This window comes from Coturnix japonica, chromosome 2 (genome assembly GCF_001577835.2).
Source record: "Coturnix japonica isolate 7356 chromosome 2, Coturnix japonica 2.1, whole genome shotgun sequence".
In the NCBI taxonomy this organism is placed as follows: Eukaryota; Metazoa; Chordata; class Aves; order Galliformes; family Phasianidae; genus Coturnix; species Coturnix japonica.
Genome location: NC_029517.1, coordinates 90401839 through 90419334, shown reverse-complemented (window position 1 = coordinate 90419334; position 17496 = coordinate 90401839). Strand labels below are relative to the sequence as shown.

Genomic DNA, 17496 nt, shown 5'->3' with positions numbered 1-17496 from the left:
CCCCTTAAAAGTCTTTCATAATGTCTAATGTAAATGTTCACTGCTGCAATTTCAGCTAATTACCTCTTGCACTCTTCTTAAGAGACCTAGAGAAATTTTAGGTTTTTCATTTTTTATGCTTTTGAAGTCTTTTCACAACAGATTTATTTTATGCAGGCTTAGCAACCCCAGTTTGAACACTTAAGAAAAAGTGAACAAAGTTTTTGATAAGAAAACATAACGAGACTAATTTTCTTAGAAAGAAAAAAGTAGATCCCATTCCGGACCTACTATCTTTATCTGTGATCATATACAATAAAACATTTTAACAATGGTCATTTATCATGTTCCTCAAGAGAACCAATAAAATGCAATGAATACACATCCTCTGATGTTGCACAGATACAAAATGTATAGTTTGTTTACAAACTAATATTACTGAATGTAAAATGAAGCAACATTTTAAAAAAATATATTGGTAAATGTCCAAAGTTTACATTTTCTAAAATATTAAATTCATGTTTTATTTACAGACCAGCTTTCAAATGATTATTGGCATTTTAAGATAGTTGCTTAACCTGATGGGTACATGAAAAAAAAATGAAGCTGTATAAAAGCAAACAAACAAAACAATAAGCAAAGTTTGGTAGAACAGTTCCAAAAATGCTATTTTCAATTTCTATTTAGAAATGCAAAATGTGATCTACTACACAGTAACTTACCAGAAACTGGTCTAACACTTTCATATGCTATAGGTATCGCAAATGATCAATGTTGTCCAATCATGTGCCAAAAATAATGTATTTTTGCCCATTCCTAATTCAAATGAAGTGTTGACAACTGTTGAGTATTTACAAATTTTAAATAAAGGCTTGATATCCCTTTGGATCACATTATCACTGTTTTTGTGTCTTCTCTTGTTAACTACACATAGCAGACTGCAATCCAAAGATGATGTATTTTGTTGACTCTGTGAGTTAACAGTTAAATTAGCAGCAGCTTGTCTGAAAAAAAAAAAAAAATAACATGACAGACAACTAGCTAACCGACTACAAGTGAACACTGATTCTGAAACAATTATGACTGAAATCACCCAATGAAATTGTCCACTTGCTGAGTGGCACTGTGCCAGAAGGTGGAATTATTTAAAGGTGCGCAAGAACTTACAAGCTGGTATGACCAGCTAAGATAGAAAACCCCAGTCTGAACACTGCTGGCAGGTATGCAATAGGCCACGGCTGTGCCCTAAGGTCTGGTAGTGAATTCTGGTCACTTGCCAGTGCAGTTAATTCTCCTGTGCTGCTATTTGCCTTGACTGTGTTAGGTCAGGTGGAGTGACAGCCGTATAACAGAAGCTACCGTGTCAGGCTGTAAATGAGCTTTAACTCATTTCTACCAGGCCCCAGCAAGGAAAATATCTTTCTCCATGCTGCACCTTTTTTTTCTTTGTGGTTCTGTTCCAGCTCCTGGGGCCTGTGTAAGATTTCTGAACTAACACAGAAACAAACAGGTCAGACACTTCTTCCCCATAGAAGGGGCTGGCAAGTGTAATGACCCTTCTTTGCCAGCCTGGACCATGGTGAACAACACAATTTTTTTAGGAAAGTGAGTACTTCCTATTTAATAAAACTTGCCACCTCAATTAAAATGAAAGGATATTTGAGGAAGTGGAAAAAGAATAAATTTCATTTTGATCACAGTCCCCCATTACTCTGTTGTACTAATCTCTAGCACCTACCTTTGGGTTAAAAAAAAAGGAAGAAAAAAGAAAAAAAAGGAGGAAGTAAAAAGCATAGGGAATCATTGCTTGTTTCTCAAGAATTATAAGCTTAACACCTTCAAAATTATGAAAAACAAGTATTTCCTTTCTGTGGTTCTAATTCTATATCAGCATTTTTAGACATCACTCACTGATTTTGATGTCTATATCATACGCAGTATTCCACACTCAATAAAGCAAAACATCCTCCAGTGATGATCCCTGTTTTATAGAGAACTAGATCACAATCTTAAAGTAAATCAGGTATTGGTGCATTATAATGCTAAATGACAACAAAAAAAATATTTTATATTCTAACAATACCCATCTTTGAATTGTTTAAAATACTTAACCAAACAATGCTTTCTGTTCCTACGCAGCATTCAAATCCTCTAAAAATAGTTTTGTTTTGTTTTTTTCCAAAAGATAACTATCGGTCTAAATGTATACCAACAATAGATTTTGTTCATTTTATTATCTTATATTATTTTTGATAAAGTTTCAGGGTCTTTTTGTTTTTTTAATTTTCTTTTTTTGTTGTTGTTTTATGTTTTTTTAACTACAAGCTATAGTTTCTAATTGCTGCTCTGCTTCAGCAGCCATAGCTGCTGCCTGTAACTGTTCTGTTTCACTCTGGATGGAATTGGCTGTAGTAACTTGTTTTCTTTCACTGTGCATATTGTTCTCATGCCTTTTCAGATCCGATGCTTTAGCAAATGCTTTAGTGCAGGAACTGCAGACAAAAGGTTTCTCTCCCCGGTGTCTTCTTTCATGGTCTTTGAGGTGGGACTTGTGCTTGAAAGCTTTATCGCACATGTGGCACGCAAATGGCCTCTCATTACTGTGAACTCTTTCGTGCTTTTTTAGGTCTGGTGCACGAATAAAAGACTTTCCACATACCTCGCAACTGTAAGGCTTATAACCTGTGTGGATTTTCAGATGCTCTTTCAAATGAGCTTGTGTGGTAAAACCCTTTGTACACATTTCACAAACAAACGGTCTATCAGCGGTGTGTAGCTTTTCATGTTTTCTCAGTCGCGCTTCATCAGAAAAGGTCTTACCACAAGCCTGACACACAATGTGTTCCCTATGACCATAAAGCAAATATTCAAACTTCATATCCCCAGCTGCTGTTGTCCAGCCCGGTGTCTGTTCATCTTTCACTTCACTTATGCCATCGTTAAATGTTAAAGCCTGAGGGGTTTGAGATCCTAAGTCTTTTGATTCCGTTGTTTCCATAGGCTCTACTTCTTGGCCATAGCAGTTTACCTTTCGAACCTCTTCACTTCCCAACTCCTTCAGAATCGCCTCCTGAACTCTCAGGGTAGTGGTTGGTGATTTCCCATCTTCCTGGCTGGGGGGAGTTCCTTCCACTGTCACATCTGATGGACTGTCATCGTGATCTCCAATCTCTTCTACCTCATCATCCTGAGTATCATTAGGTTCCCCAATAGGACGGTTTATTTTCAGACAGTACTTGCTCTTGGACTGTGTGTTCTCTTCAGGACTAGATACATCACGTTTTTGAGAGCAGAGTTTATCTAGAAAACGAATACCAAGAATCTGGCCCGAAGACATCATCAAATTTACATCTTCCTTCTTAACAGAAATCTTTGCAGTGTACATGTAATTAAGAACTTCCTCAAAAATATCAGAACGAAGAAAATCTATTTCTATTACTGAGGAACTATCGACTTCTAGTTTCTTGAAAAGCTTTTTGAAGTAGGTACTGCAGGCAGCAAGCACACACCTGTGTGCTCGGAATTTAACATCTTCGACCACAATAGCTATGTCACAAAATTCTCCTTCCAAACGTTGTTCATTTAACGTTTTCAAGAACACAGTTTTGTGATCGTCATCATTGTATTTAATGGTTTCAGACATACTGATGAAAAACTCCTGTAAAATAAGAAGGGAAAGTTTTGTGATAAAATAGGCTAAGTCATAAAATTCCACCCTCTGATGCCATTTACACTCTAAAACAAATGAAATTTTTTGGGGCTCAACAGGATCAGAGGAGCCTTTCAGGTTATCAAAATATTACTTCAAAACCTCTTTGGAGATTACAAATATATAAAGACTATTGAAAATATAAACAACTGCAAATGTATTTCCTCAGATTATAAGCTTTATAGGACACAGCTACTTATAATGTGTTTTCTTTGTATTAAGAAATTAATTTATTAAAACATATGTTGATTCAGTCATCCAAAATTGAAAACTTCTTCTGAAAAGTTTCAATTTGCTCTAAGTACGTGACCCAACAGTATCAGTACTTCTTAACAACTGAAGTAAATATTAGTATTGAAAACAGTAAGGAAATGTGGCAGCATAACAAACTAGAAGTGAAATATGAAATATAAGCCTTACCATGAACAATGCAGGAAATTTTCTGAACAAACAATTATTAAATATTTGACGGTCGATTAACCCTTACAATGGGCCACCTTCAGCCTGAAAGACAGAAAGACATTAACATATCAAGAAATTATAACATCTGTTTTACATTAGCGCATTAAAGCATGGCATTTTCAATTATTTAAAATGATACCATGCACAGTGCTAAAACACTCAGTTATTATTTAGACAGATTCTACAGATGACTGCACAAACTCATCTGATGATAGTTATGTTGTCATAAAGTATGTTTACTTTCTGCTGGCTCCTTCACTTCTCTGACTGCTTTCTTGCTACTCACTTTTCCCTGGATCCAAAAGTCAGGAAAACCTCTACAGAACTCAACAAAGTCAATCTATTAATCCATCAAAAAGAGTGGACAGTTTTCTACTGATTTAGTGAAGTGAGCAAGACCAGACAAGAACATGGCAAGCAGGCAAAGCAGCCCTAAAGATGGAACACTGGATCACAGATGGATGCAGAAACACTCCAGAAAATCATAACTCCAAACAAACAATGGAGATGTTTGGGACAGGAACGCTGAGAAATACAGAACTGATATTATTCAGTCCCAGTCTCCAACAAGCAGCCCTTTGTGATAGGGGCAGGAAACACACAGGGGAGGAAGGTAATCATTGAATGGCTTAGGATGGAAGGGACCTTAGAAAACCTAGAGCTCCAACCCCTCTGCCATAGGCAGAGTTGCCAACCACTTATCCAAGCAGGCCAATATTTGGTTCAGACACTTCCCTCCACCACCTGCCATGCAGCTACTGTGAATGCCACTCTTTGGTTCCTATTTCCCCTTCACCAGATATGAAACGGAAGCAGCTGGCAGGTATGCAGCTTCCACCCTTGGCAACGGGTGTTTAATATGATGGAGAAACAGCATCAGACAACAGTTTTTGCAAGCCTGGCATTACAGCATATGGCAAAGTTGAATTTAAAAACAAAAAAGAATGCTAAAATTATTTGTGCTATGAAATCAGATGTTAGGACAGATCAGAAAGGAAGACAAAGTCAGAAAGGGAGCATATAAATATGTGAAACAGGCAAAAGAAAACTAAGAAATATTGTATGGTGTTTTCCTGGGCTGTCTGGATCTGCTGATCTAGGGTGAAGCATTATAGAATCTAGAAACTGAATTGGAAGGGACCCTGGAAGGCCACCTAGTCCAACTGCCCTGCAATGACAGGGACACCTGCAGCTAGGTCAGGTTGTTCAGAGCCCCATTCAGCCTGATCTTCAGTGTCACCAGGGATGGCACATCCACCACCTCTCAGGGCAACCTGTTCCAGTGCCTAATCACCCTAATAATACATTTTTGGTCCTTATATACAATCCATCAGCCCAGCGCAGATGACAGCATGACCAGCTATTCCAATAGGATCCAGGCAGAGCTCCTTCCAAGCCAGCTTTGCAAAGTGCCACAGCTGACAGTCTAGCAGCGATCCCTTCTGTCTTCATTAAACAAAATAGTTTTGCTGCAACTATCACAGAATCACAGAATNCTTTGCAAAGTGCCACAGCTGACAGTCTAGCAGCGATCCCTTCTGTCTTCATTAAACAAAATAGTTTTGCTGCAACTATCACAGAATCACAGAATGACCTGGGTTGGAGGAGACCTCAAGGATCATGTAGTTCCAACCCCCCTGCCTGGCAGGGCCACCAAATATACACATTTACAAGGCCCGTCCAACCTGGCCTTGAACACCTCCAAGGACGGGGCATCCACAACCTCCCTGGGCAGCCTGTTCCAGGGCCTAACCATTCTCCTAGTAAAGAACTTCCCCCTAACATCCAACCTAAATCTTCCCTCTTTTAACTTAAAACCATTTCCCCGTGTCCTGCTATTATCAGCCCTTTCGAAGAGTTTACTCCCCTCCTGGGAGTAAGTTCCCTTCAGGTATTGAAAGGCTGAAACTATGTCGAGACTTGCTAAACGGCAGCCAATTGCTGAAGGATTAACTGGTGTTGGGGAGCACACAGGAGTTTGGGATCAGGGGAAAGAAACCAAACTCTGCAGCAGCGTGCAGCAGGCACCTGACCGGAGCATTGCAGCAAACTGGAGGAGCACCCCGTTGAAAATTACGTATTGCATGGGGTGACCGGGGCCGTTCGGGGCTTTTTCACTGCCCGTGACCACGGCTGCTGCTGGGACTTCCATCTGAGCTCGTGACCGTCTCCGCAGCTCCTGGGCGTAGGACAGCGGCGTTCCGTGCCCGTGCCCGCCCGCAGCCGGGCGCACGCCCGCTCCACGCACCCGCCGGCGAGGACGCGGCGCGGGCGGGCTCCCGCCGGGGCCCGGCCCAACCCAACCCAGCCCAGCGCAGCCCAGCCGGGCCCAACGGGAACCCGCGTTGCCGTCCCGCCGCCGGGGGCGCCCGCGAGCAGCGTCGGCCGCACTCCCGCGCCTCGCGGGGCTGCGCGCTCCCCCCCCGCCCTTCCCGGCTTCTCTCCTCGTGCTTCCCGCCTCCGGGCCGCGGCCGCGCGCCCCTTTGTTGCGGGGCAGAGCCGCTCCGGTGGCCGCCGCGGTGCTGGAGGCGGCGCAGCGCTGAGCGGAGGGAGGAAAGGAAGAAGGGAGAGGGAGGGAAGGGGGCGCGCGCGCGCAGCACAACGGAGATGGGGGGTAGGGAAGGGGGGGAGTGGTGAGGGCTGGCGCTACCTGCCGCCGCGCGGAGCGCCAGCGAAACCGGGAGCGCGGGGGCCGCCTCCGTCCGCCGCTGCCGCCGCGTCGGGACGGAGGAGAGGGGACCGGGAAAGGGGGGAGGGAGAGAGGAAGAGGCAGGAGGTGAATCACGTGGGGAGGGGCCGGCGGCGGGGTCTGCGCGCCGCGTCTTCCAGCGCCACCCTGGCCGCCCCCGCCACGAGCACATCAGGCGCGCGAGCCGCCGCGCCGCGGCGGAAGGGGGGGGAGGGGGGAGCGTGCATGCGCGGTGCGAGCAGGGCGCGCCGGGACCGGAGTCGTGAGGAGCGGCGCGACGCAGCAGCGGAGAGCAGCAGCGAGAGCAGCGACGCGCGCCTCCCCGCACACCTCCCATCCCCCCCCCACCCACCTAGTCCTCCTCGAAAAGGAGCTCGAAAGCGCTCGGGAACAACCCTGGAAACAGTTGAGGGATAGCCCGCGCTGCGGGCCCGGACCCGCCCCGCCGCCGCTTGAGCCTTGTGGTGTTGTGTGTACCGAGCGGGGCGCGGGCTCGGCCCGAGCGGGAGGCAGGGAAGCCGCCCGGGGCGGCGCTGCGGGGCGGTCCGCGCGCCAGGCACATGCGCGGCGGAAGGGCGCCGCACCCGGCGGCGGCGCGGGAGCCGTGGAAGCTGCGGAGATGGGGGAGGATGGGAGTCGTGCCCGAAGCGGCGGGACCGCGGCTTTTGTCAGCGCTCTCGCGTGCCGCAGGCTGAAATGAGAGGGATGGTGGAAGGAGTGTCCGCAGTGCAGCCTCGCGCTTTCGGGGGCGCGCGAACCACAGAACGGCCAGGGTTGGAAGGCACCCTTAAAGCCCAGCCGCGTCGCACACCGGCCGTGGGCACGGGCTCGCTCCCCGGCAGCTCAGCTGCCAGGGCCCCGATCCAACCTGGCCTTGAGCGGGCCAGGGATGGGGCAACGCAACAGCTTTCTAATGGCAGCTGAGTCGCCAGCGCATCAAGCTCTGTGAATAAAATCTTCCTAGCCTAACCTGAATCTCCCCTCTTCTAATTTAAAGCTGTTCCCCTTTGTCCTGTTGCTATCAGGCTGTTTCGGAGTTGGGTCCCTCTCCTGCTTTGTAAGCTGCCCTCAAGTAGTGGAGGGTTGCAGCAGGCTGTACAGAGCTTGTCCCTAGCTAAACAACCCAGCTCACTCAGCTTTCTTCATAGGAGAGGTGCTCCAGCCTGCTGATCATCTTCAAGACCAGCTTTGGACAGGGCCCTGGGCAACCTGACTTAGTAAAGGTGTATGTTTGGTGGGCCGCTGCTAGGCAAGGGGGGTTGGAACTGATCATGATCCTTGAGGTCCTTCCAACCCGGGTCATTCTGTGATTCATGGTCCTCCTCTGGACCCCCTCCAGCAACTCCACATCCTGCCTGTGCTGGGGGCCTCAGGCCTGAGTGTAGTGCTCCAGATGGGGGCCGAGGAGGGCAGGGCAGAGGGGAACAATGCCCTCACTTTCCCTGCTCGTCACCCCTCTTCTGATGCAGCCCTGGATACAGTTGTCTTTCCAGACTGCAAGTGCACACTGCTGGCTTATGCCCAACTTTTTGTCCATCAGAACCCCCAGGTCCTCCCCAGGGCTGCTTTCAATGAATTCTTCTCCTGGTCTGTATTCATATCTGGGACTGCCCTGACCCAAGTGTATCAGCTTGCACTTGACCTTGTTGAACCTCATTAGGTTCCCTTGGGCCCACTTCTGAAGCCTATTCAGATCACTTTGGATAGTATTCCTGTGCGTCCTGTGCATCTAAATTATGATGCCAGTGCAGAAACTGCTCTTGGTGACCCTTCAATTGTTTACGTATCTGTGGCTTAAAGTTTCAGAGAAACAGTTCACCTACTACAGGCATGTCCAACCCATGGGCTGCATGCAGCCCTGCACAGCTGTACACATTTCAAAGCCTACTGCTCTTCTCCATGGCCCCGGGCACACACCTATCACTCAGCAACAGCCAAACAGTGCACTACTAACAGTGTAGAACTGGAACTGGGACGTGGGGAGGACAGTGCTGTCTAAAGTGATAGCAGGTAATGGTATGCATTTTGTTACACTGGCTAAACACAGGGCTCTGAACAGTGAAGAATACGCAGCTGTGCTTTCCATTTTGATAAAGGAATTTGAAAATAAAATCATAGAATCCTTAGAACTGGAAGAGACCTTTAAAGGCCATCTAGTCAAACTCCTCTGCAATGAACAGGGACATCCACAGCTCAGCCAGGTGCTCAGAGCCCCCTCCTGCCTGCCCTTTAAAGTCTCCAGGGATGGGGCCTGCTTGTTAAACTTGGACATTGTCATATTTCCTGTTCAGGTGCTCTCAGAAGTTTGTATTTGAAAAATGACCTGCAGTGATGGACACCAGAGACTTCAAAGCCAGTTTTCTAGGCACCTCAGTAGCTAGTTTCCTGAACAGCTTGAGATCTACTATCCTCCAATCCAGGGTTGACTATTTGGTAGCAATTTTCCTCTAATCACTGAGAATCGTGAATTCAACGCCTCAGTGATCAATATGGTAAAGACAGTTACCAAACACTACTTCTCCCACGAGACATTCTATGATCACAGGTAAAAAGTCTAGGAGAGCACATACCTGCATCTGCTTGCAGATCCTAAAATCATCTGAACCATTGTGCAGTCTTGACTTGTTTGTTTTATGTTTTGTTCAGTTAGAAGTGAAGTTAGAGTTTGGGACTCTGTTGTGGTGGTTCTTAGATCTTTTATGTTCCGTTATGTTTTTATTTTTTTAGTGCTTTCCATGTTATTGTAGATAAGTTGGTTTTCCAGGTTTTTTTCTTGCCAACTCCATGATGATTGCATGACTTTATAGCTATTTAATGAAAGTTATTTGTTCTCCTTTTTGTTTTTCTTCCATTTTTATTAATTGATCTGCCTTTCCAGCCATTTTTCTCAGATTTTGTCTGCAGTTTCATTTTTTAGGCAGTTACTGGAATTTTGTGGGTTTTTTTTTTTTTTCCCCATTCCTAACCGGAGTAGAAATCAAGCATGTATTGTGTTTATTAATTGTCACAGTCAAGAAACAATACTTTACCACCACTGAAAAAAGAAAAAGTCAAAACAATGAAATTCACGTCTTACTAAAACAATTACCAATTTCTCTTTGAACTTAATAATTGGAGTAGGAAATCATATATTTACTCAATCTGCTTCTATGTAATTACATTTCACTTGGTCCTGTTCCACATCTGTGCTAGCAAGGGCTGTGAAAGCCACGCTATATTGGGTTTTCTCTTACATTAGCAGTGTGTTGAAAATTTTTCTCTGTATGCTCAATTACATTCTCTATCCTATTCAGTTAAGTAACATCCATTATTGTATTTTCCTAGTACATGTTTCAACAATATTTTTGAGACAATATATTTTAGTATTCTTGCTTTCTCTTTATTTTAAACATTGCACAGTCAGCTTCTCCTGGATCACTTCATAGAGATAAATCAGCTACATGCAGGTGCATCAGCATTGTTTTATTTCAGTTATCTTCAGGCTATTCCTCATATAGCAAAAAAGAAGTTCAGTTTTCATTTGTTACGTTTGTAAAGTGTCTGTGAAATGTACTCCACATTCTTAATAATTCCTACTACCGTGTGAATCACTGTTTTTGTTTTTTTTTTAGCCAACACCTAAGACCTATCCTAGTAAATAAAAGAATCTTTGTTCCAGTACACATTCTTTGTCGGTCTTCTCTGAAGAGACAAAAGCATTTGTGACACCTGTATCACTAAATACGTGTATCAAAACAACATCTGCTGCATCAGTGTAAACAGTAAGAAGCTTCCATATGTTTAAAATGGTGACATTTCCAATGCTTATTCATGTTAAATTAACTGTTCATTTTATATCAGATGAAAAATTAGCTTTGCTTTACTTCATTTTACTAGTGGAAACCACCGTGGTAAGTCATAGAATTTACAGAGCTGGGAAAAGGACAGAACAATAGTATGTGTGTTAAAGAACTGGATTTTCCGACATCATATACTACTTGAGTAAAATGAAGATTCCATGGCCTACTTTTAAATAAAGATTTGAAAATCACAATGCAATACATAAACTGTCCATTAGTGTATTCATTTAGTTTTTCAGTGTTAAAATTGTGCAGCATAAGACATTTTGATGTGCTATAGGCAGATTCCTCAAATGCATAAAATGAAAATGCTATTGCCTACAGTAGAGTAGAGCACAGAATGAGGATTTGCTCTATCTAATAGTGTTACTGTGCTCCTTATGTCTGATGTAATTTTCATGGAAATAAATAGGAAGACATTACTTTCTGTGTGATCCAAGACAATTCCTCTTCGCTCTATGCAGACCGGGCAAGCCAAAATGTTGGATACCTGTGACCTACTAGAAAGAAATACAAGCAATCACTGCACCATCCATCTTCCACCTCCGTGCTTTCATAAACCATTTCTGAGATGCTGACCTCATGGTTCAGTGAAATGATTTGTGTGGAAACAGAACTTTTAAAATGTCGCAGTGTTCTTCTGAACCTGAGCATGTTGTGCTAGGATTCTGAAATAGAAGACAAAAGGTCAAGATCACAGGTCCAGTAAAAAGAGCTAGGGCTGGAAATGTGCGTTCTAGAAGGTAAAAGGTAAGAACAGGAAAATGCAAGAAGAGGAAAACACATCTCTACCAGCACATCTGTGGGGTGGTATATATCATGTCACTTTGCCAAAAGGAAGCGTTTTCTCTGTCTACTGGAAAATACCTTTCTGCAGAAAAAGTGTGACCAGGAGGCAAAAATGTCCTGACTCTATATCTGAGTGAAACATTCTTCCTATGAAGTTACCCTGTACCCAGCTAACTGAGATTAATAGTCAGGCTTTGAAGTAGATTCACTGTTTTATATCTGACGCAGAAGACTGTGGGTACTGTGGAACTGTTGAATTAGCAGGCTGTTTTCAGAATGTTTTCATTGTGGGGATATCTGTAGGGGAAAAGAGACCTTTGTAGAATGGGCTTGTTGTTTTAGAACAAGTCCATCCCGCATAGCAGGAGTGTAGAATGACAAGTGCCACATTCTACAGCCACTGGGAGATAACAGGCAAGAAATGCTGAAGATTCGCTTCCAAAGTGTTGAAAGCAGTGACTGGTTTTAAAACGTGTTTAAGAGTCAGGGTGTTCTTGTGTGTTTGTGGTGTTGATAAAGTCTGTATGAGTTACAGTGATAGAAATACCATATTATTATTGCCTGTTATGAATATATTGCCTTTATTCAAATTCCACCTTAGTCTTGCAGAAATTGTCATCATACAAGGACATGAATTTCCATTTGATTTGGATATCACATTGGGTTGGATATTTCATCATGTGAAGCCAGTAAGAGAAAACAAAGATAGAAAATATCCAGTATCTGGGAAAGGGAATCACTGAGCCTGTTGGCATAGTCCTACACGTCAGCAAGGACTGTCCATGTCCCTGAAGAGTACAAGTGAATGTCCTGGAACTGAGGAGGACAGTCACTGAGCAGATGCTCCTTGCAGATTGTGTTACCCATAGCAACCTGGCAAATTTCCCAGCACAAATTTACATGTGACTCAGTCACGCTTTTGCATCATTTACTCAATTTTGTATTTTCAAGCATCTACAGAACAGTAGAGACAAATGAGAAGGAACAGAATACAGGTGATGGAAGTTGGTGGCACAACCCTAGGTACCACTGTATCAACAGAAGAGAAGTTGATGCCATCTTGCTACCCCACCAACTGAGCTGTGCCAGTGTTTGCACCTATGCTAGGAGGCACACAAATCTTGTTTAGGGACAGAATAATAATAATAATACTGCACACCTATTACTGACACTGTGTCTCTGTTTCTGTCTCCACCTTGTCCTTTTTTAATACATACTTCATGATGTTGATGGGTTTTGCATGCTATTTCTTTACTCATTTTTTTCACTATTTCTTCCCTATATCACTACTACCCTCACATTTTCCCTTCCCCTTCCTATCAGTTTCCTAAAACTCCTGAGTCTATATGACATCCTTGTCTGATGCAAACCACACAGGGAGTGAGAGAAGAAAGATGAATGCTACTTTTTAATGCCAAGTGCCAGAGATATGTAATGGAAACTTCAGTTTCTTGCATCTTGTATCATCATATTCCTGCCTTATGCTTTTTTGACCCCTATAATGTGGTACTGGTGCTAGCGAGTGACGCAAGGGAGCAGCAGTTTATTGTTATTCACAGAAACCAACAGAAAGAGGAAACTGAACACAAGTGAGATGTCCCAGAGAATAAAGTTTGCTGCAAGCATGTGGATCCCAGTCAAATATGGTATCAAATGAAGAAAAGCCTACATTTACACATTCAGCTTTATCTTGGATATCTCTTGATCTTTCATTCCTAAAAGCAATAGGAAACAGTTCAGTGAATTACTTAATATTCACTAGGTTGGAACTGCTCCTGTGCTTGTTTCCTATTTGTATTGCATATTCTGGTAATGTTGTTAACAGACACATTCCTAAGAAACAACTGATCCACAAGAGTATAAAAGCTTCCTTATGGCTGACTGACCTATCAGAAAGGACAGATTTCTGACTCACAGATGAGGTATCTATTTGATTTACAGAGCGCATATACCAGCTGGTCCCATAACACCAGTACGGCACCTTGCATTTCAGTCATATTTTATGTTCAAGGCAGATTTGTTCAACATGCAGTTAACAAAAGAAACTGCCATTTAGTAAACTATTTACTTGGTGTCCAGTTTGTTTGCTCAAGAAGGGTAGACAATTTTTATTTTTTTTTAAATGAATGATCTTCTAGTGTGAGAATGGGCAGAGGGGTTACCAAATTACTGAGACACTTCGTTTAACAGAACACAAAGGCAAACTTCCTAATAGCAGCCTTCACCCTATCTACACTGCTACATAACAAAAATGATTTCTTGTGCTTTCCTCCTCACATCTCTTCTACAGTACAAGCAATATAAAAATCAACACCATGGCAGAGATGGGCTTAAATTCTGAATTTGTAAGATTTTGTTTGTTTGCTTTTAATCTAGCAGTTAATTTGTGGATGTTTTTCTAAACAATTGAATATATATTGGGAATTTCATGCATAGAGACATAGAGGTGGAGAGCTTTGTACAGTGAACAAGTTGTGTAGTTCTGTGTGTGAGATTCAGCGTTAATGGGGTTTTCTACTCACTTGCTGGTAGCTCCAAACTTTCACTTTTTAAATAACTGGAAATTGTATGGGGCACTTTTGCTGAATAACCAATTTTGCACATTTCAATTTCAGTCCTTTTCTCTAAGGAGATTAGAGTGTTTTTAGCCTGTTACCATCTTTCATTTTGATCTCACTATTGGATAAGAGCATTTGTTGAAACAGTGTTATGATAATGAAAGCAGAATTCAAAACTGATCTCATCCAGTAGCAAAGTCATAAAAGATCACTGGGGGAAAAAAAAAAAAAAGAACAATCACCCCAAGAAAACATCGCCACATTATTTGGACTGAGCTGGATTTGGGTTAGAGGCAAAAACCTCAGCTCTCTGTCAGAACTGTTAAATATCAGTGAGTTTAACCTGCTTAAGAGCGAGAAAGCCTTAAATAAAGGCAAGAAAGGGAGAAGTGTTTGATTTATTTGGGGGGAACAAATAAACAGGACTAGAAAGCTAAAAACGTTTTCATGAGTAGTTAATAGTTGAAACAAACAAATTTCTGAGGTCCATTACAAACACAGAACCTTCATGATATGTCATGACAAATACAGAAGAAGGAATATCTCCTGTAACCACTTCTCTTTCCCCAGAATGGCAGTTACTTTGATTGTATTAAGTATGGCATTGTTTTACATTATCAGTCATCCAAACTAATTTCCATCTACTTACCTTCTAAATAAAGACATACATAAAGTAACAGCATACACATAAATGGACACTAAAGTTCTTTTGGTGCTTACTCTTGATTGCAGCCTTTCCATCTTAGAAGAATAAGACTAAGAATAAGAACAAGGGGGGCAAGGGAGGAAACAGCTAAGGATATGAGGAAGTCAGAGGAGGAGCACAAATCTGATGCTGATCTGCATGGATCTGGTAAAGGCAGTAGTACTAGCTGGCTCCCCTCCCAGCTTAAAGCTGTTCCCAGAGTCAGCACCTGTGGAGAAAGGCCCAGTGCTTCCATGAAGGATCCTGGCCTTGTCACAGTGGCAGGCCCCATGGTGAAGCACACACCTTACCATCTGCATCCTCTTCTACTGGTGCAATTATGGCTTGTGATTCAAATAGTTTGGTTTCTCATTTGCTGTTGGAGTACAGATCACATTCCTTTGTTGGGAAAAGTATGCAAGGAAAAAGGGAGAAAAATACAGCTTCAGGATTATTTTAGGGGCTGCAGGAAGTGTTTTGCAGTGAGACACTTTAAAAGCACAGGCTATTTCCCTTCCTCAATGAGAATACATTAGGATGAGTGGATTATACTGACAAAGAGACTTACTTTACTTAATGGGGAGAAAATACCAGTTGAATAAAGGGATGTTTAGTCCAAAGACGAAAAACCTGAATTACCTATAACTGGAAGCTTAAACTTTGAATCTGTTCAGATAGGCAATGATGCACGTATATTTTGAACAGAGGGAGTGATTAACTGTTAGAGCAAACCAGCAAGAAACCAAATGGATTCTCCATTTCTTGAAATCATCAAGTGAAAAATGAATGTCTTTGAAAGTCATACTTGGTCACACACTAGTTAATTGGCTCAGAGCAAAATTATTAAGTGACATGTGTCCTGTTTTCCATGGGAAGTCAAATTAGATGACTGCACTTGTTCTGTGTAGCCTGCCAGTCTATGAAATACTTCAACTGCCAAAAACCTACATTTGAAGAAAAATTATGCTTTGAAATTGATCACTCCAAGTGTAAAATGACAAAAAATAAGGCTACTCTAGTAGTCTTCATTATGATGCACTCTTACCTGCTCAGTTACTCAGATTTTCCTCACAACTTGGGCCATTACTGAAGTTATAATCTTGAATATTTAAAAATTACAGACTCTTCTATTGTTTGATCTACAGGATGAATAGGATTCTTTTTTTGTGGGTGTGTGTTAGCCTTTAGGTGCAATAAGGAACCAGTTACATGAAGGGCTGGCAAAGTGAAAGGTGCTTTGTATTAGTGTCACATGGAAGTGTGGAACTCTCATCTTCCCAAGAATATGAGAACTCTTAATCTTTAAGGAGAGAAGATACTCTATTAGGGCATCAGGCTTGTCCTATTCTGAAAGGCAGTGGGGTTATGCAGATGACATAACCATATCGAGAACAAATATTCTATTCATAAATGCAGATGTGGGATATCAGTCATAGCCCAGTTGAAGAATACAATGTGGGTGTGGTATTTTTTTCCTTGTATGTATGTGTGTTAGCTGAGATGCAGACAAATATGAGACTACCATTTGCCTGTTAGGAAAACAGGTGATACTGGGAAAAAAAATCACTATCCATCAACTTGCTAAAATGCATTGGGTTTACAGTCAGTGAGAATTGCTGCCATTCATAAGGGAATGAAATGTGAACCCTAATTTATAATGCAGAGTATTGAGAGAACTAACTTACCCACTAACCTGTATTATTGAGCACATTAGTTCATATTTAGGGAATAATATAAGTACAGATTTTAGGAACTTAATTTACTACTTCCGAGTAAAATAACAGCATAAGTACATTTTCTGGGTAGAGAGGGAAGACTTTTTTATTCACAGTATCAACTTACCTTTATCTCTGGACAATCACAAAATTAGATGTCATATGTAAAAGTATGAAAGAGAAATCTAGGCCTTCATTCTAATTCCAGTATACTCCTGTATTTTTTATACTGAATGTATTTGTTATGCCAAATATATGGAGATCTCACGCAAAAAACACTAAGTGAACACATGGTTCCCATTGATTTCCATGGGCAACAGAGTCATGCTGTGTTAAGGATAGAGTTCTCTTCAGGTGTAGAAATATTTTACTCTGATAAATCCAAAACTTTTATTGGAAATTAACAGTCTCATTACTTAGAAGATGCAAACAAAACTACCTCTCCATTTAACTTGAAGGTAGTATAGACAAATAAAATCTCCTAATAGATGTGACATAACATAATTACTGTCTTTGCTTTTCCAGGACTGGGTTTTGGAAAAACGGTATTTAATTAAGTGAAAGCAATTATTTCTATCAAATGTATTGAAGCTTCTCATATCTTTCCCAAATACTTATATTTCAAAATTACAACTATGTCAGATTCAGGTAGCTTGCTTTCAGAAGTATAGTATCAAGTAGTATTGTCAAAGGAGACTAATCAGCATATCAGTAGTGTACATTTGCATCCCAGAATACCAAACGTATCCTGGTTTGCATTAAGAGAAGCATGACCAGCAGGTTGAAGGAGGTGATTCTGCTCCTCTACTCTGCTCTCATAAGACCCCACCTGGAATACTGCATCCAGTTCTGGGGTCCCCAACACAAGAAGGGCATAGAGCTGTTGGAGGGAGGACCTGAGGAGGGCCATGAAGAATATCAGAGGGCTGGAACACCTCCTCTTTGAGGATGGGCTGAGAGAGCTGGTGCTCTTCAGCCTGGAAAATAGAAGCCTTTGAGGGGACCTTATAGTACCTGAAAGGGGCCTAAAGGAAAGCTTGGGTGGGACTTTTTATAAGGGCAGATAGCAAC

At 42.2% G+C, this 17496-nt stretch overlaps 1 protein-coding gene across 1 annotated transcript; it reads right to left on the bottom strand.

Annotated features, from left to right (window-relative positions):
• Positions 1–229: 229 nt before the first annotated feature.
• On the bottom strand, positions 230–5040 carry ZBTB14 (zinc finger and BTB domain containing 14). The gene is made up of 2 exons (XM_015855379.2): positions 4109–5040; positions 230–3637 (listed from the first exon to the last, which is right to left on the bottom strand). Exons 1-2 carry the CDS (start codon positions 4109–4111, stop codon positions 2294–2296), a joined length of 1347 nt encoding a protein of 448 aa, XP_015710865.1. The 5' UTR covers positions 4112–5040; the 3' UTR covers positions 230–2293.
• Positions 5041–17496: the final 12456 nt, after the last annotated feature.